Source organism: Sceloporus occidentalis, unplaced genomic scaffold, assembly GCF_023333645.1.
Source record: "Sceloporus occidentalis isolate IW3139 unplaced genomic scaffold, rSceOcc1.0.p SCAF_27, whole genome shotgun sequence".
Lineage (NCBI taxonomy): Eukaryota > Metazoa > Chordata > Lepidosauria > Squamata > Phrynosomatidae > Sceloporus > Sceloporus occidentalis.
Genome location: NW_028317007.1, coordinates 8,123,766 through 8,150,514, shown reverse-complemented (window position 1 = coordinate 8,150,514; position 26,749 = coordinate 8,123,766). Strand labels below are relative to the sequence as shown.

The following is a 26,749-nucleotide window of genomic DNA, read 5'->3' as shown; positions in this document are numbered from 1 at the left end:
ACCGTCAGGGTGTCCCTGAGAAGGCTTGTGACCTTGCTGTAACTGAGCACTAAGACTAAAAATTATCATATTTTATATTTAAATACAGCAGCTTGGATTTCACACATTGTGCACTATTCCATACAGGTGTATGTCTGTAATGTATTGTTTAAATACACATTAATATAGCTTTGCACAACACAGACATTAGAATAGAACCACTAACAAAATAATCACCCTTTCATAAAGGAGACCATACCGCCCATAGGTCAATCAATACAATTGTGGCATCCCTTCTTTTCAACTGTCACCCAACTTGCCAGATTAGAAACAGCCATCATTTTCCAGGTTAATGTAGTGTGTATCTTGGATAATTCATATTTGTGATTTTTAAGAAAATTATACACAATTTTTCTGTGCAGATAATGAGAAAACCAATATTATAGTAATTGAAGGTATAGCACTAGGCAGGCTTCTTTAGGGGTCCTTAATAGTAGGCTGGTTCTATTGTAAAACTGGGTTATACAAGCATGGAAACTGGCCCAAAAGTATCTTTTATATATACGGTTGTCAGCCATCTGTAATAAAGGATTAGAAAATAAAGTTCTTTGTGGGTAAAATCCCAGCCATCTTGTGTGTACCAGATGTTAATATTTTAGATAAGACCTAAACATAAGAATACTAAAATTCCCCACGTTTCACTCCACAGAGCATCTGATGTTCTCAAAGACAACTTTCTCTGATATAGTCACAAGCCAGTGTGTGTGTACATCTGTTTAGTATCAGGGAACTGATAATTGAAAAGTTTTTATGTACGAGAGGCCCGGTCTGGCCATCTGGCACACGGGGCAAATTCTCGGTGGCTGATTGTACAGCATATTTAAACTGTGGCAGATTGGGTCCTGTAGTGTAGAGCTATCCCTAGTCCTGCCCAGTGGTTGTTCTTGCACATTAAAAAGTTAAATAACAGTTCTGTTCAGAATCCATAGGACAGCGTTAAGGAGAGTTGCAGCTGAATTCATTTTAATGAACTGCCACAAAACTTATAGTAAAACACACTTCATGCAAAGTCAACTTGTATATTAGGAATACCCAACTCATCTGTTTAACATTTCTAGTTCGGGAGAACAACATGCACTCTATACCTGATATATGTATTAGAATGTATTATATTTATTTCTCTAACATAGCTTAATTGTGTGTGAAGACTTATCAATGACAATGATCTACAAAAATAAAAAAAATGTAACCAGTTTCTGCTTTCAAGAGAAGCCGGATCAGCATTTCGCAGTTTAGATATCGAGAGTGGTATGGATAAAAAAATAAATAAATAAACCGCACTGAAAACTGTGTACTGCAAAAAAAAAAAAAGAAATCAGTTAAAAAAGTTTATCAACAATAACACATTTCTGCAATAAAATGTCAATAATAATACCCACAAGCTGTATAAATAAACAAAAGGTATAAGAAAAAAATCAATGCTCACAACATTATTCTTTCATTTAATTAGCTATAGTGGCATTGTTGCTGTAAGCTCAGAGTCCATTATGTGTCTTCTGGAATAAATGTTTCAAAACCATAAAAGGAAATGGGATGTTGAAATGCAAATGGACACAATGGATATCTTAACCCATTTTTTCATTAAACCATCTTAAGAATTCATTGGTTTTCACCCACAAATACACATATAAGCTCACAAAGACACAGATGCCAATTTAAAACCAGAGTAAGCAAATCCATGCTAGGTTCCTGAAAACAAAACATCCTTTGGCACCATATGAATAGAGGAATCCAATGGAACACTACATGCATTATTCATGTAGAAACTGTAGTCTTCCCTGATGCTGTGGAGTCCATTGGTGGGCTACAGCCTTATGCTGCCATATTTTATAATGTCAAGAGTAATATCGACTTTTGTGTCCTGATGATACTGTTAAGGGAAGTGTTACTGATGAAAGAGAGGACACTTCCCAGTAAAGGCTATGGGACAGAAAAAGTCTGTAGAGGATAACCATAGAAAGTGACTGGAAAAGGATGACGCCAACCGTTATCATCTGAGAAAAGATAACAAAAAAGGAGTTACTGTCACTATATAACCTAATTTTGTAGTATAATTATGGCCACACAGATACCAGTTCTTTTTTTTTTTTTTGTAATAAATCTTTTTCTTTATTTATAACAGGAAAAATAAACATCATAAACACACAGAAAACACAAAAACAAACAGATGCTATTACCTTTCCATACAATTATTCATATGTACCTTAAAATAAATATGTCTGTAGTAATCTCTCCATATTATTAGAAATAATGAAAATAAGATTTACTCGTCGATAACTGAGTAATAATAACTACAGATACCAGTTCTAAGGATTGTTTACAAATATAGGTCCCTACAAATTATTATAACATGTAGATTATCAATGAAAACCAGTGCAATTAATAGCTTTGCTATTTTGAAATATGACAAAAGGGACAAAAACACTAGAAAACTAATTTGTGACCCATAAACAAGAACACATTACAATATTTATAATATATGGGGGGGGGGATAAAGAGACTACATACAAACTAAGAAACATATAATTTATATACTTCTGAGACACTTATGCAAGGTTTACACCAATAGGAAACTGCATAAAAACCCTTACGGAACCAAAGGAAACACACCCACCTACCTCAAACAACTCTCTTCCAAACCCTTTTAAATGTTTATATGCCCGATTTTAGTACATACCTTTTCTCTTTGATACTCATTAAACATGTAGGAAATGGCCACAAAAAACGGGTGGCACAAAAACCACAAGAAGCAGCCCTGGAAAGAAAAAAACAAAACAGTGATTCATGTGATGTCTTATGGCTGGTTGAATCAGTTGTATGTGCAACCAGTACACAAAAGCTGATATCAGTTGCTTACACAAAACTCACTTAAGGATTTTGAACCTAAAATAAATAAATAAATATATAAATAATAATAAACACACACACACTTGTGTCCTAAACACTTAATTTCCCTTTTTCACAGAATGAAGTGAAGTAGCAGAAAATAGTCACTCACAGACTCTCTCCTTGGCTGATAGTACTGGAATAAGAACCTTTGATCATACCTCAAAAGGCTTAAAGTTTATATGGATCAGAAGGGAGGGAAGATACCTCAAATCATTTGTTGTGACTTGAAAATTTTAGAGCATAACCTTAAGTTACAATGTGAAGAACCCACCATACCAGATGATAAATTCCCAAGCCGTACCGTAAAAGAGAAGCCACTCTGCTAATGTAAACCTAGAATCCAAAGGTTGGAGGAGAAATATGAATGGTTTCCTTTTTTTTTTTACTGACTTTTTGGAGAAAAATCACATACGACTGTAAGGAATGTCTCTAAAGGACATGGAGAATCTGAGGGCTTGCTGCTCCTGGAATGGAAGGAACCAGACTTATACCTTAGGGGTTTCTAATGTTAAGCCAACAAAAACCCATCACCAGAAGCATGCCCCAACAAAATCCTCAAACATCCTTCCTAAGAAGGAATAAGATTTTGTTGCCCAAGGTTGTAGCCAGACAGAACTTGAATCTATAACAGTAAGAGCATAAGTCTTAGTTGTCATGTTGATGGAGTCAATGAGTCCTAAAGATTACAGCAGCACTAATATGAGCCAGAATATGGGCAATATACTCAGTTTCTCAACTCAAAATCAGATTTTCTTCAAACTGTAGAAACTTTAATACCACAGAATAAGTGAAAAAGGCCATGACTATACCAAGCCAAAACTCAGCCACAGCGTAAAACATACATCAAGATTAGAATGTAAAATGGTAGGACAGAGGGATTATTTAAATCTAACAGAAAAAATGAAAAAAAATATGGATCTTGTCTTAAACCAAGCTTACTAAATTTAGCTGATGTTTGACATTTGCAATAGAGAATTATTTAAATAGCCATAGAATAGTGAAGTACTACTAAGAGACACATACTTTTGCAAATGTGATATAGAACTGTCTCTTCATTGTGTTCCTCTCCATGGTTATGATGTGGTACAAGCCACAAGCCAGTGACAGAGCGAGGCACATTTTCAATGCAATAAGGAGTGTCCCTGCCAAGCTCCGATGAGCATGGTAACTGTGGTGATCTGTGTCTTCAAACTGTTCCCAAATTAGCAAAATAATCTGGAAAAAAAAGCAAATATAAAAATAACCACAAAAAGGTCAAAGGCCTGTAAAAATAGTTGTATATGCTAATGTATGGCAATCCATGTTTTCTAAGCAACTTAATTATTTTTTGACTTGCATTATATAAAGTGTATTGTACAATTTATACACACAAATGTAAATATATATATATATATATATATATATATATTTGTTATTTGTCTATTGAAGTATCTGTACCTGTCACACATTAATCGCCTTTAACACTCTTGATAACACAAGTAGAGCAGTGATGTGGTGGCAGGTAAGGCACAAAGTGTCTTAGAACGTACACATGTGTGTTGCCCTGAATAAATAACATTAAAATAAGTGAGGAAATGAAAATAATTTCCAACTCCATCTAACCACTGGGGCAGTTTGGAACGAATGCAAGGATTCACCATAATCAGATCAGATTTGTGATCACCAATAAAAGCTATGACTATTCTCTCTGGATATAATGCTTGTGTTAACATATATCAAGTGGCCCAAATTCTCCTTCTTTAATTTGCTCAACTGTCTGGTATGCTCCTTTGAGAGTTCCTCCCCTTGTGACCTTGCTTTCTATCCTTATCATTCTATGATCTGAAGCATGGTGTACATGAAATACAAATATAGAAGAAAACAGACCTGTGCTGAGACAGCCACCACAGCAAAGCCAGTGGATGTGGGAGTAGAATCCCACTGAAGTGGCCTCCCCTGAGATTTCTTCATTCTGCTGAGAGTCCAACCCATGCATAGGCTTAGCAGCAAGTATAACATCTGCACCTCCGAGGCTATGTCACATACTATAACGATGAAAGAAGAAGCCAATATGAACATTACATGATAAAATACAAAATGGTAACATTTTACACAAAACAGGATGTAATGAAATATAAACTAAAATCAAGTGTAACCTCTATCTTGAAAGTAAAGACTATTTGCTTCAGTGAAAATTGGCATTAAGACCCCTTAAAAACGATATACCTTTAATTGCACAGGTCCCCTGTTAAGTAAACAATATAACCTGCTAGTCATTGGATTAACAAAACACAGAATGGTTTATATTTGAAAACAGATTAAATAGACGGTATACTCACATTCGGCCAAACTGCCAATAAGAGGTATCCCTTTACCATCTTTAGCATACCTAAAACAAGAAATTACTTGGAATATATATATATATATATATATATATATATATATATATATATATATATATATATATATATATATATATTTTTATTTATTTATTTATTTATTTATTTAATATATATATAGACATATGCACAAACAAAAGTTTCACAGAATACCTTGAGAAGTGCAGATAATTTGCAAAGGCAGACACGGCCTGCAAAAGTAGTGCATTTGACAAAACCTTGAGCACCGTATGCATCGGGCCACCTTTCTTAATAGTCTGCCAGAGAGCTTGGATATAAATACAAGCGACCACGAAGTATACCAGCACCAAGAGGAAAAAGAACTCATGTAGTCCTAAGGAGGCAAGAGAAATGGCACACCATAAATTTTAACAGGCGATTAGAATAGGTAGCAAAATGACATATTTGATAGGATTTATTTTTATATACGGCTACTATTTTTTGTGTCATGTTATATTAATCTTCTTGAGTATACGTCTTCTACCTCTCCCATACTGCAAAGATCTCACATTTGCTATTATTAACTATTATACCTAAATTCATTTTATAACAAAATCAAATAATTAACAATAAGTGTAAAGTAAAGTGCAACTTATAACACACCTCGTGAAAAAAAAAACACTTTAAATTTCCACTAAAATAATACAAATAGCAATAAATATGAAGGTGTAAGCGCACATGCCCCAATACACAACCTTAGAGTAAATCTGTATATATACTTGCATAAAATGCGGTTTAGACCTCTCTTTCATTCATTTTATGTCTCCTTACTACATAAAATCGCACATAATTGAAAAAGCAAGGTATACATAGAAAAATCAATATATGCAACCTTTTAACATTACATCTTTTCAGTCTACATATTATAAGTCCTCAGTAAATGTATTCCGATTTGGAACTTCATCCCAGTAAAAAAAATCAGCAGCAATCTCTAGTCTTCAAGTTCCACTTACAACTTGTTAATGCCAAAGGCAATGATTTAGGGGAAAATCCACACCCTCTACCCAAATAGTGCTTTCTCTAATAGGCAGTTGAGCTACCCCTGGTCTTGGAAATCCGCTATGTATTCTGAGACTCAATTATGTTAAGAACCCAAATATTCATAAGACAGAAAAGACTGATTCCGGATGTCTCACAAAATACTCTTACCTGATTCATCTGCCCCAAAATGATCAAATGGATTGCCTGCTGCATCAGGATTCAGTAGCGTGACGTCAAATGTTATGTCATCTGTGTTAGGGTCTTCATAGCTCATCAAGCATGTATATCTGTCTGCATAAATGGCATACCATGCTTTCGGGGACACAATCTGTGGCAGGGTGTAGTTATATTCTGTTTGATTCAAGGGTACTGTAAGAAAACACAAAATGCGTGCTATGAGATAATAGCTTATGGGGGGAAAAAAACCCAAAAAACACAACACTGTTCACATTATGTACCTGCAACAAAAACTGTAAATCTGAATGTTTCAAAATAAGGATACATAGCACGAAAGCTAAAAAGTAACATATAGCCCGGAAATTAAATTGCACGCTGACACGTGATCAGCATACGCACCCTGGTAATGAAAATGATGTGATCATTAATCATTAGAAACCCACTGTTGATTTTTAACAAGAGAAAAAATACAAGTGAGTTCAAATGATGACGACGTTCATCTTAGAGCAATTACAAACTCATTTGCTTGGTCAACTTATACTGAAAGTGGATTGAAGATGGTAAAGGGCTTGAACAGTCAACGAAAATGATGCTGGAACCAAACTGTTTGACCCAAGAAATTCCATGAAGCCCATTGAATGGTGACTCTGCAAACCCCTCCACTTTGGTTCAAATATGATTTCTCTATGTAAGACAGCTTCCCAGATATTGTGCTCTTTACCCAAATAAAATCTGGGAAATAGTGTATTTTGCGTATAGCGCACATCTGTCGTTGCAGAATAACATCTGTAGAAGTAGGAAAACTTACTTGAAATGTACGCTAGCGAAAGCCTCTCAGGACAGCTGTACTCCTCCGTAGTCCTCTGCATTTTCATCCATTCCTCATCTTGATACAAGTAGATAGCGGCTTCTTTGCCAACTGCGGCTGCAACATTGGTGATCCTGACACAAAGCACAGCTTGATCGCCTGCAAAAACAAAAATAAACCCAACGTGTTTTAGTTTAGTTTTAGGAATGGTTTGCTTCCTGCACAGTGTGTGGTTTGATGTTGGTGTTTTAGCAATCTTGCTATATACAATTGCAGGAAAGAGCTATTTTACTTTGAAAGCTTGGCTACACCTAGTAGATATAAGTTTTGTTTTCTAGATGTACCAAATGCATGGATACAATTACACAATGCACAATGATACCTTCACTGGATGAGGTGAATAAGGACTAGCTTCTGACGGGGGGGGGGGGGGGGGGTCGTTGACATCCTAGGGCTTTGGGAGAAGCAGTTTGGGCTGCTATAACATCATATAGCCAAGTCATTGTGCATGGTCAGGGACATCACGTGCAGGGACATCCAGCCGTCATATGCACTTTAAAGCATTTGATAGGTGCACGGCCCCTTTAATTTTATTATGTGGTCCATTTTGGATTTCCTGCTACTGATTGGTTGCTTGAATCTGTCAATGACTGGAAAAAATGTCACATCATGTCAGGGAGATTATACTCTCCCTTGAATGAATAAAATATTACAGTTTTATTAAAGTTTTTTTTAGCAACAAATGTAACTTTTTAACTAAAGGATTTTGATCTTTGGTGTGCCAGTCTGTGAGCTCATAAGGCACATTAGATCACTTTCCGCCCTAATTAGATCATCCATTTAATTTCCAAAGTAGGGGTCATCATGCTGTGTGCCCTGGAGAGTGGGTGACTCAAACATAACGTTTGTGGCAAACAACAACGTGGCGTAAACAATGAAATACATATTATATCTGTACAATGAAGTCACGTGATTCTCTGCATCCCTGCTGGTTAATATACACAGGCAGCCACCCCTGACCCGCCGCTACAGCCCTGTCTGTGACCCGTTATAAAAGCGCTTGCAGGAAGCTAAAGTGAACGCGAACCCAAACCCAGTTGCGCCGAGGCAGGCAGACAGGCAGCCCCAGAGCCTGTGTGGCAATGCATGAATATGAATGTACTTGGCATACGGTACCCACCGTGGAACAAAAAGGTGACAATGTGCTGCCCACGGTTATGCCACGCAAGGGCGCTGTCAAAGCTGCCATGTACGGTTTTAGCCCGGGCGTTATGCAGAAGGGCTAGCACGGTGAGCAGCAGCAGCAGCATCTCCTAGCTTATATCCAACCCGGTAACATGTGTAGGTCCAGCCGCCACATCTGCAACAAGGTCCGCGGGCGGGGCACTGCAGGTCACATGACAGGCAAAGCTCCCAATCAGAGGGCGCGCGCTAGGGGCCGGGTTCTTCTTAATAGAAATCGAAACCCTGCTCGCTACGTGTACGTTGTCAGGTATAGGCGTAAAGTACGGACTGTGTACTATCGCTAAGAGCGGGGGCGCTTTGCGGCAGATCATGAAAACGTATCGGGGTCTTTACGCCAGCCTAAGGGGACCGCAGTCGGGACGGATGTTTCATGTGCACTCGTAGTGGAGGCTTTCTTCTAATTGCCCGTCCTGTCGGTCACGACTGTTCACGGGAGAGGTGGAAGTCGTGAAATGGGAGCTGAGAAGTGTGATGGGTACAGCAAGAGGGTGCTTGTGACCGGCGGGGCTGGATTCATGTAAGTCCGGTGCGAGGCAACACCCGGTGGATTATATCCCGGACGCTATAATTGTGGGTTATTTAGTTAGTGGGGTGTATTCACTAAGGCTCTGGCTGACAGCGGAATACATCATTGCGCTATGTGTTCGGATGGGTTTACGCTGGTAACCCTCTTCTGGCCCACACAGGCCCTAAACGTACTTATGGGGAGGGATTCCTGCATATGGCTCCCATGTACACCTGTAGGAGTAGCTTTAGCCCATCATATGTGTGCTAATCGAACACTGCCATTCCTTCACACACAAGTGCATTGTACAACACACCGTTAAGCGAGCAGCTCCCTTCCGTGCGCCAAGTTGGCATATACGTCCTTTGACTCTTCATTATTTGATATTTAGCAAAATACCCCCACCTCCCTGTAGAAAACGTGTCGATGCAATGGTCAAAACGATTTCTCAACCTTAAAAAAGAAAAAAAAAAAAAAAATTTACCTCAAGCAAAGTTAAAAGAAAACCCAAATTAAACTATTTATTGACTTTTCCAATTTTTGGTGAAAAATTCCTTATTGACTCCAAAAGGCAGTCAGATTTCTCCTTGGATCACAAAGCTCTAAAATATAAACCTCACCTTCCTTTCCTGATTGGTGGGACACTCCATACCGCTGCCTATAACTTATAGAAGTTGCAGCCTTAAAAAGTCCTAGCCTTACTCTGATTGCATACCTCCCAACTGTCCTGTATTCCGTTTTTTGTTTTTTTTGGACACTGCAGTGGTGAGTGGGCATTATGGGCCGATTAAGAAGATGAGGTTTTTTTTTTTTCTTTTCTTCACAATACAGACCCCAATCACAGCTCTTATGTAACCATATTGCAGCTGTACACCTTGATATGATGTCATATCTAAGAGTTGTACCTTGTTCTGCCCCTGCCTCCATGTTTTATCCCTCAGAGGCAGGGATATGATCTCTATAGACACTTACTTTCCTGTCTACCCGTTGTACAACACTACAGAATATGATGGCGAAATATAAAAAATAAATAAATTCAATTACTCGGCAAACACTACTTAAAATCCCCCAAAGCATGGATATTAGCAATTTGTTTACACTATATGTCCATACATTGCTTAAACCTGTCGCTATGTCAAAGTACCCCTAATTTTTCATGCTTACCAAGGAGCTGAATGAATGGGACTGAGCAGCAGTCCTTCTCTGGACACCATTAATGAGGCATCTGTGTGGCCGGAGGGGCTTCTCAATCCTAAGGTTTGATCAGAACCTGCAAATATGCACAACGCAAAAAATATATAGAAAGGGGGGCGCACAACCTAAAAGCATAAAAGGCATACACATACAGATTCCCGGGTTGCTGCTAGAATAATAACGACCAATAAATACAATAAGAAAAAAAGCAAGAATTCAGCATCTGCATAGTGCATATGAAGGGCCGATACTGGCGCGTTTCTCCAGTAAGAAGTGCTTAGCTGGTCCTGTGTAATGTATAATTCAGTGGATGAGAATTTGAAGAAATCCACTGATTTAACTATATGTTATACATGGTCCACTAAACTCTTCCTGCAGCAGCAGCTTGGGGTTGACCTTTCATTATGTATAGCGAAGTCACTGAAACTACGTCCTGCAAGCCTCCTGCAATCCTGTTAACTCTCTATTTAGTAAATAAACCCCAGTGTCTTGGCAGCCACTGTGGTAGACAAATGTGCGCTTCTTCATATTATGCGGGAAGTTTACTTATTTAGCTAACACTCTGCTTCCTTGCTCCCCCCGTGAGCTGGTCAGCCCTGGTCACTAGTAGTTTCAATCACTGTTGGTAGCAACGTGCTGCGGCTCTGGCTTTCACGTGTTTTGTGTACTCGCCTGTAAAATGTAGCACATGGGAAAAAGTCAATGATCCTCTTTCATCAGGGAGGATATGGAGTAAGGGGTCTCTGTCATCACAAAGTACTAGAAGGTAGCTTCTCGTCATTGGTACCAATGACGGGAAGCTTGGCAGGAATGTTTCTCCATTGAGTCAACCCATCACTTATTCTTCTAGAATATATGCTCCAAAGTTCTCTTGTTCTTTTTCAAAGTTTTTCTTAAAACATGAGTAGATCATGAGTGCTGGATGAACGGACAAGCTCTCTCTTTTTTTGATGGGACACATAATTCCCTGACAGCAGCTCTTATCGGCCTGTACATGAAATCATGTCATGTGAATTGCTATGGGTGCAATGGTTTGGACTGCTTTTGTAATGGAACAGTTCCTCAACAGTTATGCTTGTACTATAAAAATGCTTTTGTTCTTCAAGATAAATGTTGCTGCGGATGTCTGCAGTAGAGGACTCATGAAAGGTTCCATGATCTTGTGAGGGTCCTGTGCTATCACAAAATGTTTGGAATTTTGAAGGCCCCAAGGCGCTTGAACTTTATTTTTTCTTTAGAAGGGCGGATGTAAAATGTACTCATCTGAGCTGTATCTTGTCTCCTATTCCACAGTGGAAACCATTTTTCCAGATCCATTGTAGATTCTTGTTTTGTGGTTCAACGTGGCAGATAAGACAACATGATTATCCACCTATCTCCATACACTAGATGTGCAAAAGCTTATACATATATTAAAACCAAATAATATACATATATAAATGTATACCCACACACCTTAACCATTTAAGGGTGGCAAAGACCAGATGTCTTCTGCCGACCTCACTGGCTCATGTTCTCTCCATTCAGCGCATTCACCCCTAGTTTTTGCTAACCTCTAAGCAGGTTACTATGAACCCCTTCACAGGGAGAGGTGTAATACACGGGTTCTTCTTAAAATTAGATCACTGTAATGGTCTGCAGAAAAAGGGAGTTTATCAGAGCAAAATGAAATTAATGCCTACTTTTCTTCAATGCCAAAGTAAATAACTGTATTATTATAACATTATCATGGATGTTCAAAAGGGAACTTTTTTTCCCCATATGTGTAAGTGTGTGTATGTATTATATATATATATATATATATATATATATATATATATATATATATATATATATATGCTAAATAAGTTTTTCTTTTTCTTAAAGTGCATCACATATGATAATATCACTGGTGGAAGCCCATCCTGACTATTTTATCATTAACCTTGATAAGGTAAGGAAACGTGGCACGTTTTAGAGGTGGTTGTAGGGGAATATATATATCTCTATATATAGATAGAGATATATATAAAATTATTATAAATGATCTATCATAATTCATTTGTAACTGAACCTTTGCTTGCATGTGAATACAGCAAATAATTGTTTTGGTCAGATTTGTAAAACTAGCATATTGGTTCAGTTCCCCTCTCATAACCTTTACATGTTTTCTGCAAACAGGGCATATTAGACTACCACGTGAACTCGCTTTTAATCAGTGTTTTACAATCCATACATGACATCTTCCTCTAAATACATATTCTATCTTTGTGACATGTCTGCTTTTTAAGAATTTTTTTATTACTAAATAGGCAGATTTCCTGAATCAACCAACAGTTAGAATTGACTTAAACATTTGATGTGACGTTGCTCGCGTTTCTTGTATTCTTTTAGAAATATTGTTACATTTTTTTTCTCTTTCCTCCTAGCTTGATTACTGCGCCAGTTTGAAAAATCTTGAGCCTATTTCGAATAGACCAAATTACAAGTTTTTACAGGTGGAGTACCAACCGTTTTGACCTTTGCTTCCCTTCTATAGATTTTAACAAGAGGAGAGGGTGCTAAACATTCTTTTCCTAAAATAAGTTTGTCCTGTAGATGTATGTCGACATCTACAGTAATGAGATACAAATGACGTATAGACAAGTTTCTTTACAAAGTAAATCAGTCGAATTTTGTGTTATTACACATAATCTTTAATAAGACACTTTAATGTGCTGATTGGCATACGCTTTTTTCCCGATGTTATTTTAATTCTGCGGTTCAGTAATACGGGTCTAAGGTTTGGATATTTAACTAGTCAACAACTTTATATATTGTTCCGTAATAATCTTTTAATCGGCGTAATTACGAACGTGACACATGTTTTCTGAGAATTACAATGCCCTTCAGCAAAGCTTTTGTTGCTTAAACGTGTCTTATGTCGAGTCAGAACGCAATATTATTCCCGATACAGAACTCTAATAATAATAATTTAAAAAAAACAAACAAAAAAAACTTGTTCTCATTTCAAATATTTCATATATTAATCAGTTGTATTTCAGTGATGCCAGATGTTAGGCTTACTATGTGTGATTGTCCTTTGCCACTTACACGTACATTATTTAAAATGTGTTGAGTAATCCGTGCCGATTTTGGTAGTTATTCCTTGTTAAGCATGCCATGAAACACCGCGTATTTTTATATAATTGTGTGCCCTCATTAAAATTGGTGATAATATAGTATGTATCTGCTTTTTCAGTTGTATACTATTGTGTAATGTAGAGGAGTAAGTATTTTTTATGTTTTCATTTATTTCTGTAATTATTGTAAAGTTACAGTTCTTGGTATCTCAAACCAGTATTCTCTTGGTTGTTTCACTAGCCACAATGCTTTGTTTCATTTCCTAAGACCCTCGAATGTTTCATTTCCTAAGACCCCCGAATGCACGTCTTTTATTGCTTTTAGGGTTTCTCGGGCGGTCAGTTTAGCCCAAAGACATAATCCATAACATTGAAGGGTACTTTATTTTACGTATTTTAAATATTATTGTCATTGTTATTATTATTAATTTCTTATGATTCATTTGTGGATATGTTCCTTTCTACCCCCAGGGTGATATCTGTGACTCGGATTTCATAAAACACCTGTTTGAGACAGAAAATATTGATATTGTGTTGCATTTTGCTGCACAAACCCATGTAGGTAAGATATTTTTGTGTTTGTAATATTTTTGGCGTTACATTGGTTAGTGAGCTTTTGTATAAGTAGTAACCGCACATTAATTTGCATACACGGGCATGATGAGGTTAAAGCTTAGGTTGGTAATGTTGATCTGGCCCCTGCTTTAAGTCAGGTGGGCTGCTGCTGCCCTGGGCCTGCCTAGCCAAGCACAGAAGGCGCAAGCTTGGGTGCCTTTCCGTTTTGAGAAACATTTATTGCGCTAATGTGGTAAGAAAACACATTTTATGTTATTCTATACAATGAAATTTTAATCTCTTCATACCAGGGCAAACCTTTTAAGTAGTGGCAACGGTTTCTATGGCAACCGCCTATAGGCCTACTTTTCTAAATGATCTGACCCTGAAACAAGCAGTGCTAGGAATGATGTATCCAATGCTGCATTTAGTTGCTCAAAGTGTCAAGAGTAGGTTGAATGGCGCCTTTTAATGTCTTTGCTGAGAAAATGCCTGCAGTATGTATGTTTGATGAAAACTGGAATTGACTAATTTTCTGGTGGTGATATAGTTTGGTAGTGGCTCGTACTGGCCATTGAGCATAGAGGGCAAATACCAGGTAGGTCAGTGCCTAGTGGTGCACCTCACGTACTTTTTTATTACTGCACATGTGGTCGATCCTGACCTTTTAGCGTGTGGTCTGTTTAAAAGCACAGGGGAACAAACCATTGGCTTACCCTGCTATCCAGTTGTTTTACCCCAGGGACCCAGAATCATGATTTGTGCAGCACCTATATAGAAATGAGTTTATTCACTAAACGGTGAGTTGACAGGAAAGATGTGTTTCATCTCCTTGACTTCACTATGCATTATTAAGGTTCAACCACAGTGAGCTTCTGCTGCAGATAAAGTTTGGCTGGCACGGCATAATGTATAGTTAACTCAGCAAGGGTTAAAACAACAACAACTCGCCTGTCAATTTGGGATATTAAAAAATGCATTTTTATTAATATAATTTGTCGCTGTTTTCTTGATTTTAGATCTTTCGTTTCGGCATTCCTATAAATTTGCGTATGTGAACACGTATGGCACATGTATTCTTCTAAATGCCGCTTATGGCGTAGGAGTAGAAAAGTTTGTTTATATAAGTACCGACGAAGTGTATGGTGGAAGTGTTGATAAGGTAAGAGTACCTTATACACTACAGATTGTGATAAATATTTAATTACAAACATGTATGAGAATCCATTCCTGTTAAGTACCACTTTACGAATATATTCTTTGTGTATGTGTGTGTATATATACATACATACATACAGGGCTTGAAAAACCAGGTGCCATGGCGACTATAAACCACTTCCTGCCACCCAGAGTTTTTAAGGGCGGCCATCATGAAACCTTATGCTTTTCTGCGGGGTGTGGTGTAGCGGGTGCTGTGAGGCTCCCAGCGGGGGCATGTATTGCACCGCACTCGCCTCACCGTACCCCTGCAGGGAAGCATAGGGCACAGGATTCACAATGGCAGAAGATAGGCAATGGTGTGGCTGATCTCCACGAGGTGAGAGAGTGAAGGAGGGAGGGGGAGTAGTGTATACTATAGTGTTAGAATCAGTGTGTATATGTATAGTGCTAGAGTCAGTGTATGTATACTGTAGTGTCAGTCAGTGTGTATGTGTGTATATGTATAGTGCTGGACTCAAGTGTGTCTATACTCAAGTGTCAGAGTCGGTGTGTATCTGCATAGTACTGGAGTCAGTTCTTGGAGTGTATGTGTGTGTATAGTATCAGAGTAGATGCTTGTGTCTATAGTGTTAGAATGTGTGTGTGTGCGTGTATGTATATGTATATATATATAATTAGTGTTAGCCAGTGTGTAAGCGTGTGGTAATAGCCTGTACGGTGTTTGTTACAGTATGGCGTGAGTGTGTATGTCTGCATATCGTGTTAGAGTTTGTGTATTAGTGTGTGTATGTATGCATGTGTGTACACAAGTGTAGAATGTTAGCATGTGTGCGTGTTACTGTTTGTGAGCATAAGATGGTAGCATGTGCCTGTTACTGTATGGTGTTTGTTAGTGAATGGCAAGGCTCAACACACCCCAGAAGCCCAGAAAAAAAAAAAAGATTGGGCAAGAAAAAAGCTGGCTCCTAACTTTTTTGGCTGGCTCCTAGATCCAAACCAAATTTGTCGACCCTGTGTGTGTGTATGTATGTATATATATATGTATATGTATGTGTGTGTGTGTATATATATATTTATTATATATTTGATATCTATTTATTGTGCATAAGCTATATAAAATGTATGTATATATTTTTTAATAGTGCATTTCAGATTATGTATTTTTTTTTTTCTTTTTTAAATATACATTGGAATTCAGGGTACGTTTCTAAGTGCTTTAAAAAGTAGAACTAATACCCAGTTGGAAATTTATTTTGATTAATCTTTTACTATAGAATCTGTTTTTATGCAGGTTTTTAACACTCTTCCAGTCCACTGCCATGTTTTAAAATTCATATTTCATTAGGAATTTGATGAAACTTCACCAAAACGGCCAACAAATCCATATGCATCGTCCAAGGCAGCTGCAGAAAGCTTTGTGCTGTCTTTCTGGGAAAGATACAAGGTAAGGAGGCATTGAGATAGCCGAGGATTCATTAGCGCAGGGAGTCTTGACTCTATTCAGTAGGGTATGTGTGGAAATGAAGCATTACGCAGCCATATGTCGTGAAGTGTGAAAGGATTATTTAGGCTGCTCTGGATGTATTTCGGATATTGAGCAAATTCTCCTACCTGCTCTGCAATTCACCAGCTGTCGCTCATTTCGTTCACAGCAGAAACTGTTTACCCCGCAATCTGTCCAGTGTGAAAGCAGAAGTACAGCTATTATAACCCTGTGTGTTGGCAATATGGCTCCCTTGATGAAGCCTTAAAACTCCATAATCGCCACCCAAACAATACACTAAAAGGCATAGTGGGTTAATGACAAATAGCTTGCACTCTAGTTTTGTGATAAATTGGAAACACAGACTGCTATAAAATAACTGATAGAATAGATAAAATGTATAATTGACTACTTAGTTCCCACGCGTTCTGCGCAAGTCTTTGAACCGGACCTCACGCTGCGCCCAGACTTTCATGCGGCACCGTGAAGCCAGGGTGTAGAAATGTTCAACTTGCAAACTCCGGCTTTAAGAAATGCACCTCTTGAGACTTGTGGTTGTGGATAAAGACGGGTTGCTTACGCAGAACAAAGTGAATACCCTCCTTACAGATGAAGAGTGGTGAGGCCATCTACTGAGTCAATATAACTAAGGAGGCAGATGGTTTTTAGGACACCAAGGCCCCCATATTACATATGTAGTTTGACAAACCTCCATTTTAGATTTAGCCTTTGCCATTTTGATATTTTCCAATTAACAAGACTAGCCTTTATTTCCTAGTAGGACTTGTACCTGAATCTAAAATTGAGACTCATCATGTTTATTTCTGTATTTCAAGTTTCCAGTTGTGATTACCAGATGCAGTAATGTTTATGGACCACATCAGTATCCCGAAAAGGTAAGAGAATTGTAACCGTGTGACCAAACAGCTGGGGTTTGTTCACTAAACTTTTCTGATAGGAATGTCTTTGTATATGTAAAATAGGAAGACCTTTTGGTCCATGGCAAGTAATATAGTTGAAGATATTTAGCTCCATATAAGCAACACCATATAAGCATTTAGTGTTAGGACCCACCTATAGTGTAGAGGTGTAGTGACGGGCTAAGCATTATATGGCCTTATATTGTGAATAAATCTCCAATTGTTATCTTGGAAAGTTTTGAACGTTTGAGGTGCGTATGCTGATCCCGTTGGATGGATGGATATATGTATGTATGTATATATATATATATATGTACGTGTGTGTGTATGTATGTATATGTGTGTATATATATAACTATATAACTATATATATATATATATATATATATATATATATATATATATATATATATATATATATATATATATATATATATACATATACACAATGTTCCCTTGTTTTAGTGCCTCAGTGCTACAAAGGATCAAAACAAGCACTCAGGGATTTCTGCTAAACAAAATGCAGTTTATATTAGCGTTTCAGTCCTGTTAGTGATAAAACTTTACATTGAAATAAAAATGAAAAAAGAAAAATTGTTTTGATCATTATCCTATTATCCTTTATCAGAACTTCTGATATTTTATAAAAATATAATCTTTATATTAAAGCTTTACTGACCCTTTAATGACTTTAATTTTTATTTGTACTTTGTTTCATGTTTTGCATTATATTTGTTTTGGTATTTATTTAATAGTGTTTTTACTTCTTGAAAAAGTTTTATTATCATTATTGTTATTGGTGTCCATGAAATAGCCTGGTTTGGTTCGCTAATTGTTGTCTTTTAATAAACAAAGCAATGTTTTACTTGGGAAAGCTACTTGCTTTGTGATGTAAGGCAGACAGCACCGTCTGGTGCCCGCACATAGTGGCTGGGCTTGGGTAGATACTGTTGATATGCTTGTCTGCTAGACAGGCTAACATGTTGGTACAAGTAAAGGAGAGCCCTACACATCATTTCACAGGTTATCGTTCAAAGCATGCAACGTTTTCCAAGGCCGAATATCACACATAAGATAAGAGGAAAGCCCTAATATTCCTTTTTAAGATTTGCATGTTCAAGGTTGCCTTTTTTGTGGTCAGTCCTGTCTAGTGTCCCCACTAGTACTAAAGAGGTGTCATAGATCCCACCTGAAATGAGAACACAATAGCACATTTGGAAGAAAACCTTTACAGTAGGCCATTGCAAACAATGATCCGTACATTAGTAATATGTAGTTTCTATATTGCTATGACGCTACAGGACCAGAGCAATTTTTTTTGTTTTTACTACGCTTTTTCTTCAACAGTTATTTCCTTCTCTTATTTGGTGAACCCACACAAATTATATCTATTTTTTTTCAAACATGTGTGCAAGACTTTTTTTTTTTTTTTTTGTAATTCAATAAAAAAAAAAAGTTACGTTTTACAGGTAGATAAATTATCCACAGCCAGTATAATTTGGGAAAAAACACCAAAAATATATTTATTAACTTGATTTTTTTGTATTTTCTTAAACCATAATTCCACACTAACTATGCAATATACATAAAATAATTAACTCCTTAGGGTTCAGGCTTAAGTTTTTTTTTTTAAATATATTTTTTTATTCATTTTCTAATGACTCGGGAACCACTTTAACTTACGGTTTTCAGTCTGCCTCCAGCTCACAATCACAGTAAGAAGGAGAGAGACAGAAAAGAGACACATTCTTTGTCATTAAACTATCAGTTTATGTGATTGGCTGTAGTAAATCTGCTCTAGACTGACCTATCTGCAAGCAGGGCAGTCAGCAATAACCAAGACCTCGCAATCATATCGGCATGCGGCATGGGACCCTTTTTAACCCATGATGTACCTGGTACGTCATTGGTCCTCCAGGGGCACATGTTCATTACGTACCTGGTACATCATTGGTCGCAAAGGGGTTAACCAATATAGAAGTGTTTTGGACGGCAGTGTTATTTATTATGAACCTAATACTTGTTAAAGTTATGAGGTTCCTTTTTTTTCTTGCTTTGCATTTGAATGTGTGACCGTTTGAATGTATCACACTCAGTAACTAGGTTTTCTTTTGCATTTGTTTAGGTTATACCCAAATTTATTTCTTTGTTGCAGCACAACAGGAAATGGTGAGTATTTCTGGACATTTTTTTTGCTGTTTTGGACCCATTTATACATCACGCGTAGGCTTGTTGACCAAGCTAAAAATGGGTGACTCAATGCAGTTAATAACTTTGTAGTTCAAAGCCGGTTATACAATCTCTGTAATTAAGTAGCATTATTTACTAATGCAGTCTAATCATCAAAGTAAGGACAGCGAAGAGCATAATTATGCAGCGACGTCACTCATTATTTCATCAAAATATACTTGTCATGTCGCCATTTAAAAAAAGATTTCACATATCAACTGGTGCCTCATATTGCAATCTTTTATTTTGAGAAACCACAAGCTAATGAAAATTCTTTATTTCTTCTACGTGTTCCAAAATTTGAGGACCAAATGTTAGCCCACGTGCCAGCACCATACAGAGAGGGCTCTTGGTATTTGGTAGAGCTCTAGATTTACAACTTAGTACCACTACCCAATGTTTAACCTTTCACCTAAACTGACAAACTGCAAAACAAATATAGGACTGTAATTGAGAGGAAAACACTACGGTATTACCGCTAAGCATTTTCAGCTTTCTGTATTAGTTAAGCTATCTGCAGGGGAAAAAATGTATATGATTGCTTAGATAAGATTGTTTTGATGAAGTTTTCATAGAAGTTGATTCTCCTTTCCAATTTATACTATGAAGCGTTCTTCATAGTATAACTACATCTGTTATAATTTCAAGGGGTCCTGTCTCTTCAGAGTGTTGAACATTATCAAACTTTTTAGGTGAAAATGTGTGTTTTGGAAAGGTTCGGCTAAAACTTTAGTCTAGAGTATTGTATTGCAACACAGCCGGGTTCAGTAACAGATGTACAAGATCAGCAATAGTTGGTTATTTCCTATAGATAAATGTAGTTTTATATTACTAATACAGTTTTTGTGCTGTTTTTACGTGGAAAACAAGTACATAGGTCTGTTACGTATACCAAACTGTAAAAATGTAGCATACAGCTAAATATATTTGCTTGTAATGCTTTACATTTGAAGCTGTATCCACGGCACTGGACACCAGACAAGAAATTTCCTGTATGCCACGGACGTTGTGGAAGCGTTACTGACCATTTTGAAAACCGGCAAACTTGGAGAAATTTACAATGTTGGAACCAGTTTTGAAATATCCATATCTCAACTTGCTAGAGAGTTAATAGAATTGGTAAGTCACTGCTGTACATATTTCTTGGTTCTAGTGTTCTTCAATAGCATTGTCTGGCATGGTGGAGTCTAGATTCAGGGAAAGTAGTAGTAAGAGGTTATCACAAACTTTGATACACAAGGCTGTCCTGTTAACAAGCTTCCAGGTTGTGACTTAGCCAGTATTTATCAGCGGGCCTCAAAAAAAGTTAACTTTGTGGTCAATTATAACCAAAAAAAAGCCATGCCATCGTTAATGTTTTTTCCAGACATGGTGTCAACTTTGCCTGTAATGTGTATGTAGGTGAGTGTTTGGAAGTTCAAGGTTCCAATGGGGTGCTGTTGAGTTTTAAAAAACTACTAAAATATGAAAAATTAAGTATTTTACATAAACTATTTTAAGCATTTGTTTTTACAACTCCCATTTTAGCAGCAGAATGACTGAACGTTCTTTAGATTAAAGCGATTGTTGATAGCCCAAATGCTTTAGGGTTTATATGATACTAGCAGTTTGATGGAACAGAATGCCAATTGGTCTGGCTTCTTTACAAAAAATGTATTATGATGAAATTAAGCAAAGATAACCTGGAGAAATAAAGGCCGCTTATGGTTTTACTGGCTTTGATGAGATATAGTATAATAGCTAATCTAATAATTTCTTGCTTATCGCCTTTGCCTAGATCAAAGATACAACAACAGAAACCGAAACAAAGGAATGGGTGGAATATGTAAATGACAGGTAAATTTAAGTAGAGAAAGATCTGACTTTGATAGAAATTATACATGTCTGTCTTTCTCACCTCTTGGAGACGATAAACTGATAAACAGCCTTCCTGGGGAATTAAGATGGTATGTAAGGTAACATGCAGCCCATCTTATGTATTTAGTGTACTGAAATTTTAACTTCTACTTTCTATATTTCAAGTAGTACCAATGGTATACCACCGAATTTGAGTGTGTCCTCAGTACCACAAATAATTATTAGCATTATTATTACTACAATCTCTTCTTTTCACCGTGATGGCTCTTCTGTTGTCTTCTCTAATATTCCTGCAGGTGCAAGAAAGTAGATTGGGACCAGAGATGGTTAGGCGTCTCTGCAGTCATATACCATTGCACTTCCTGCTCTGGGATTAAGCCACTATTCCTTATGCCCAAAACTTGCTTTCATAAACAGAACCTTTGGGCCAATCTGTGCTTTGCTTGTAAATCTGTGGCTGGCGTCCTTGTTTGCACAGATACATTAGCCTGCATTTAGCCACATGAATGTGAAAGACATTAGTCACACACAGTGAGTATTAAAAGCCTGTTCCCCGTAAAGAGAGCTATACAGAGAGTAATAAAGGTTAATGACTAGAATGAGGTTTAAATTGACAGTGTTGCATAAAAAAAATAGGAATTCATTAGTAGATCTTAAAACTGCCTCTTTGTAGATGACAGAGCCACTATAAACATATGACTTGTTTAATCAAATAATGCAGATAATTTTTTGATTCATTTCATTATGTGCTTTTAATATATCATCCCCAGTGAGTTTATAACATCATATTTAATCACTGAAACTTTAATAAAGTTTTATATCCTTCTCCCAGATCATAAATTATAATAATGTCTGCCTCTCTCAAGTATCAAGATTTTGGTGATCAGAACTATTTGGCCCATCTAGTTTTCTCCTGCTGTAAGGACTTGATCAGTCATTAAGATGGCCACATGCCTATCCAATACATGTTTGAATTTCCTCACTGTATTAGCCCCTACCACTTCTGATGGGGGGGGGCTGTTGTGCTTATCTACCACTTTCACAATAAAGTAAAGCTTCATTTTTATTACATCTAAGCCTTTTGAACGTTTCTTTTCATTTAAAATAAAAATCCCTTCTGTACTTTGTTAAATCCTTGTATATTTTTACATGTTTCTCTCCATCATTCTTCTAATTTACTTAAATAATTTGGGTTATTTCACTAGGAATTTGGTGGAGTGAGACACAAAGTAGTGTTTTTGTTCAGTGTACTTTTTACTTATCGTGTAATATTTGCTTTTTTATTTAGACCTATAAATGATCTACGATATCCGATGAAGTCTGAAAAAATTCACAGTTTAGGTTGGAGACCTCAAGTTCATTGGAAAGATGGAATTAGAAGAACAAGTATGTCCTAAATTCTGAGCGGCATTGTTCGTTTTAGCATTAATAAGTTAGGGTTCATGCCTAAACCAACTAGATTGTAAGCTTGTAAGACCAGGGCCGTCTTCTCCTTTGTACCAGTGATTGTGTGGGATTTTAAACTATTTTACTGACTGATTGTAACGGCGCTATATAAATAAATGTAACGAGGGTACATCCCGTTGGGTAGCTGCTTCTGAAATGTGACATTAATAGTTTTCACAGCAATTATTTTCCCATTTTGAAGTAGTGAACTACAAATACTTGTAACCAAAAAGTATAAACTAATACTACTACCAAAAAGCAAAGTATGCCCACTGCATATTGTGAGCCACTTGCATTGTTGCCTGAAACGTTTTCTGCCGTAATACTTTTTACTATCATTTAAAATAATTTAAAGGTTTATTAAATAAAGTGGGGATTTTCAGGAAAATTGGGGTTTTAATTCAATGAGATGTGTTTTCAGTTTTAACATACCAAGCCATTGCAGAATTTGAAATGTCGAAACTGTTAAATTCCTGAAAAGTCTGACTTGAGTCGATAAATTTTTAACTAGTGTTGTATATACAAACGGAATTCAGCTTTTAATGCAGTTTCCCCTACCGTGATGTTCTGAAAGCATTCATAATGGATGTGTTCATGCGTGTGATAGGCCCTACATTTGCGACTGAAATTTTACAAAAAAAATGGTAATCCCTGACATCAGGGACAAATGACACCTTGATTGAAATGTCTCTGTTTTAAAGCTATTGATGATGTGGCGGAAGTTGATGCAACAAAGAGATTCTTACACTGGTTTCAAGGCAGAGCTGTAGGAATTTGTTACAATTTAGTGTGTTTTATTTAGTAAATTAACCGTTTTCTCTGTTTTTGATAGTTGAATGGTACAAAAATAATTTCCTCAACTGGAAGGACTCCAAGCAAGCACTGGAGCCGTTTTTGCGCGACTCTTAAGAACAAAAGATAAAAAAAAATGAAGAACCAGATCTGATACAATCGTTTAATTCCATGGCTTCCTTTTAAGTGTTAGGCTAGGTTTCCACTTGGGTTTTTGTCCTGCGTTATTTTCTTGATGAAAAACGCCTGCGTTTTGGCGTTTTTTTCTGGCGGTTTAGCCTTTCTGTGGAAATTGCTTTTTTGACCTTAGGCAGTTTTTCCAGCCTTTACACGTTAGAATTTTCACCCAGCTAAAAGGGATTAGGATAAATGGCAAGTATCTGCCCCCTCCTGATGTCATTTTCTTGGTAGAGTTCTACTTAAACGCCCCGGCGGACCCTTTTGTCTCTTTTCTGTGGTTTGTACGGCATGCTTTATTCCGAATGTCTGCTCCTCTAGGAAGATTGGCCCCAAATGAGGGTGCAAATCGTTTGCTGTTGCTTTTGGCACGCAGGATCCAGTTGATGCGTTGCGTATGTTTGTTTGTAATGGCATGTTTGTTCCAAATGGTGTAAAATTCAATATGAACTTTGTTTTGTGTCAAACTGTTTGTTTCCAGCCTATTTCTCGTAGGACACACAGATACTGGGTCCATCCTCTGCATTGTAACTGTGGAAAAAAACGCCATAAAAAACGCCAAGGCAAAAAACCCACATAGCTTTTTCATGGCGTTTTTTCTCTCCCATAGACTTCTATTGGAGAAAAACGCCAAGATTTCCTTGCAAAAAACGCCAGTGTCAACATGCTGCGATTTTGAAAAACTGCCACAGAGCCCAAAAAAGCAGAAAAACGCCAAAGAGGACTGAAAAAACACCAAACAGAAAAACGCCAAGTGGATATGGCATTGTGCGATTTCCTATTGAAGAACAGCTAACATCTGGCTGCAGCGTTTTTTCACTAAAAAAACGCCGTGTGGCTGAATTGGCTTTTATGGGCGTTTTTAGCACACAAAAAAACAAGTGGAAACCTAGCCTTATAGAATGAAAGTGCTTTTATGCTGTTACCGTTTTTATTATGTTTTTATTTAAGCAATACAACGGTTTGTGAATATATGAAAATGCATGCAATACTTCAGAATGCCAGCAAATACTTGACCTTCTTTAAATGGATATTTTATGTATCCATTGATGCAATGTTTAACCCCTTCGCGACCTTTGCCGGTTCAGGACCGTCATGGTCAAAAGGTCAGAGAATGACCTTTGACGGTCCTGAACCGTCATGGGGTTAAATCGGCTCAGAAAGCAATCAAAGATTGCTTTCTTCGAGCAGATCGTGTTGCTGTAATGCCTCGACATAGAGGCATTCAGCAACACAGAAAAAAAACCTCGGGGAGCAGTTAGATCGCTCCCCGGAGCTTTTTTATTAGTAAAAAAAAAAGCCGGCAGGTCTTTGAAATATGGCGGCGCCATGCCGCTAAAAGCTTCGTTTAAGAAACGATCAGAGGTCGTTTCTTCCACTCAGTTGGTGTTCTTGAAATGCCTCGATATCGAGGCATTTCAAGAACACCAACTAAGTGGAAGAAACGACCTCTGATCGTTCCTTAAACGAAGCTTTTAGCGGCATGGAGCCGCCGGTTAACTTACCTTACCAAGATGGCGCTGCCCTTCTCCTGGCAATGGCCTCAGAAGCGATTTCAAATCGCTTTCATCACTAGGGGGTGTTGCTGGATGCCATCAGCATCCAGTGATTGACACCCCAAGCCTAAAGATCACTCAGGAGAGTGATCTTGATTTGCTCGGTCAAAGGCAATGTTTATAAACATTTGCCTTTGACCGGTAAAGATCTGCCTCCCTCCATCACTTGCTTTTAGTGAGGGACAGAGACAGATCTTGAGGAAAAAGCAGGTACACTGTGATAAAAATTTATCAAAAATAAAAATTTACACAAAAGGCTCTTATAAGAGCCCCTCTCTTTTTTTTTAACCCCTTCCTTACTGTTGATCACTGCATAGGCAGTGATATTGCACATCAGCACTTTTTTGCTGTTTGTGCACTTTTATTTTTTCCACATTTTTTTTATACTTTATATTTTATATTATTTCATATTATTTTTAGGTACCATTAACCCAGGGCCGGCCTTAGGGGTGTGCGACCTGTGCGACCGCACAGGGCGCCATGGTTGCAGGGGCGCCTGACCGGGACTTAGATTAAAGCATCTGTTTTTTTTTTTGTGTGTTTTTTTAAAACTTTATTTAACATCATTCATGTTAAATAAAGTTTTAAAAAAAACCCGATGTTTAAATCTAAGTCCCGGTCAGGGGCGCCGAGCGGTTGCTCGTGAAGTTCTCGGCAACCGCTCGGCGCCCCTTACTCTCCGTGACTCCGTCGCTGTGCCGGCATCTCATGTTGAGCGCCGGACTATTCCGGCTCTCAACATGAAATGCCGGCACCGCGGCAGAGCAAGAAGACGGATGCCTCCCGCTCTCACCGCAGGACTCCGGCAACAAGGTAAGTGGGGGGGGTGTAGTTTGAAGGGGCAGAGGGGGGGGTGTAGTTTGAAGGGGTAGAGGGGGGGTGTAGTTTGAAGGGGCAGAGGGGGGTGTAGTTTGAAGGGGCAGAGGGGGGTGTAGTTTGAAGGGACGGGGGGGTGTAGTTTGAAGGGACGGGGGGGTGTAGTTTGAATGGACGGGGGGGTAGTTTGAAGGGGCAGAGGGGAGGGGTAGTTTGAGGGGCGGTAGTTTGAAGGGGCATGGGGGGGGTAGTTTGAAGGGGCAGAGAGGGGGGGGTAGTGAGGGGGGGCGCCAGAGGAGTAGTCCGCACAGGGCGCCACAACGCCTAAGGCCGGCTCTGCATTAACCCCTCCTTTGCTGTAGATCAGTCCTTAGGGATTGATCCCATAGCAGCAGCGCCTTTTATTTTACTGATTTTTTTTTGTTGTGTCTTTTTGGCTA

General features: G+C 37.9%; 2 protein-coding genes across 2 annotated transcripts; one reads left to right on the top strand and one right to left on the bottom strand.

Moving 5' to 3' along the window:
* Nucleotides 1-1,874: 1,874 nt before the first annotated feature.
* On the bottom strand, nt 1,875-8,582 carry LOC149299896 (integral membrane protein GPR180-like). Its single transcript, XM_089485850.1, has 9 exons — nt 8,453-8,582; nt 7,273-7,431; nt 6,456-6,656; nt 5,460-5,640; nt 5,247-5,296; nt 4,795-4,952; nt 3,952-4,143; nt 2,717-2,794; nt 1,875-2,033 (listed from the first exon to the last, which is right to left on the bottom strand). The coding sequence occupies exons 1-9, from the start codon at nt 8,580-8,582 to the stop codon at nt 1,875-1,877; spliced, it is 1,308 nt and encodes a 435-aa protein (XP_089341976.1).
* A 402-nt stretch (nt 8,583-8,984) lies between these two features.
* On the top strand, nt 8,985-23,877 carry LOC149299895 (UDP-D-glucose 4,6-dehydratase-like). Its single transcript, XM_089485925.1, has 12 exons — nt 8,985-9,034; nt 12,083-12,149; nt 12,625-12,693; nt 13,789-13,879; nt 14,892-15,034; nt 16,379-16,477; nt 17,353-17,412; nt 19,562-19,605; nt 20,619-20,784; nt 21,443-21,501; nt 22,811-22,908; nt 23,801-23,877. Exons 2-12 carry the CDS (start codon nt 12,093-12,095, stop codon nt 23,875-23,877), a joined length of 963 nt encoding a protein of 320 aa, XP_089342051.1. The 5' UTR covers nt 8,985-9,034; nt 12,083-12,092.
* The last annotated feature ends 2,872 nt before the right edge of the window (nt 23,878-26,749 follow it).

Coding starts and splice junctions, on each gene's coding strand:
- LOC149299895 (XM_089485925.1), top strand. CDS start 12,093: ATGATAATATCACTGGTGGAAGCCCATCCTGACTATTTTATCATTAAC. Junction 12,694..13,788: donor CAAATTACAAGTTTTTACAG/GTGGAGTACCAA, acceptor TTCTACCCCCAG/GGTGATATCTGTGACTCGGA. Junction 13,880..14,891: donor TGCTGCACAAACCCATGTAG/GTAAGATATTTT, acceptor TCTTGATTTTAG/ATCTTTCGTTTCGGCATTCC.
- LOC149299896 (XM_089485850.1), bottom strand. CDS start 8,582: ATGCTGCTGCTGCTGCTCACCGTGCTAGCCCTTCTGCATAACGCCCGG. Junction 7,432..8,452: donor TGTCACCTTTTTGTTCCACG/GTGGGTACCGTA, acceptor TTGTTTTTGCAG/GCGATCAAGCTGTGCTTTGT. Junction 4,144..4,794: donor TGGTGGCTGTCTCAGCACAG/GTCTGTTTTCTT, acceptor TTTTTTTTCCAG/ATTATTTTGCTAATTTGGGA.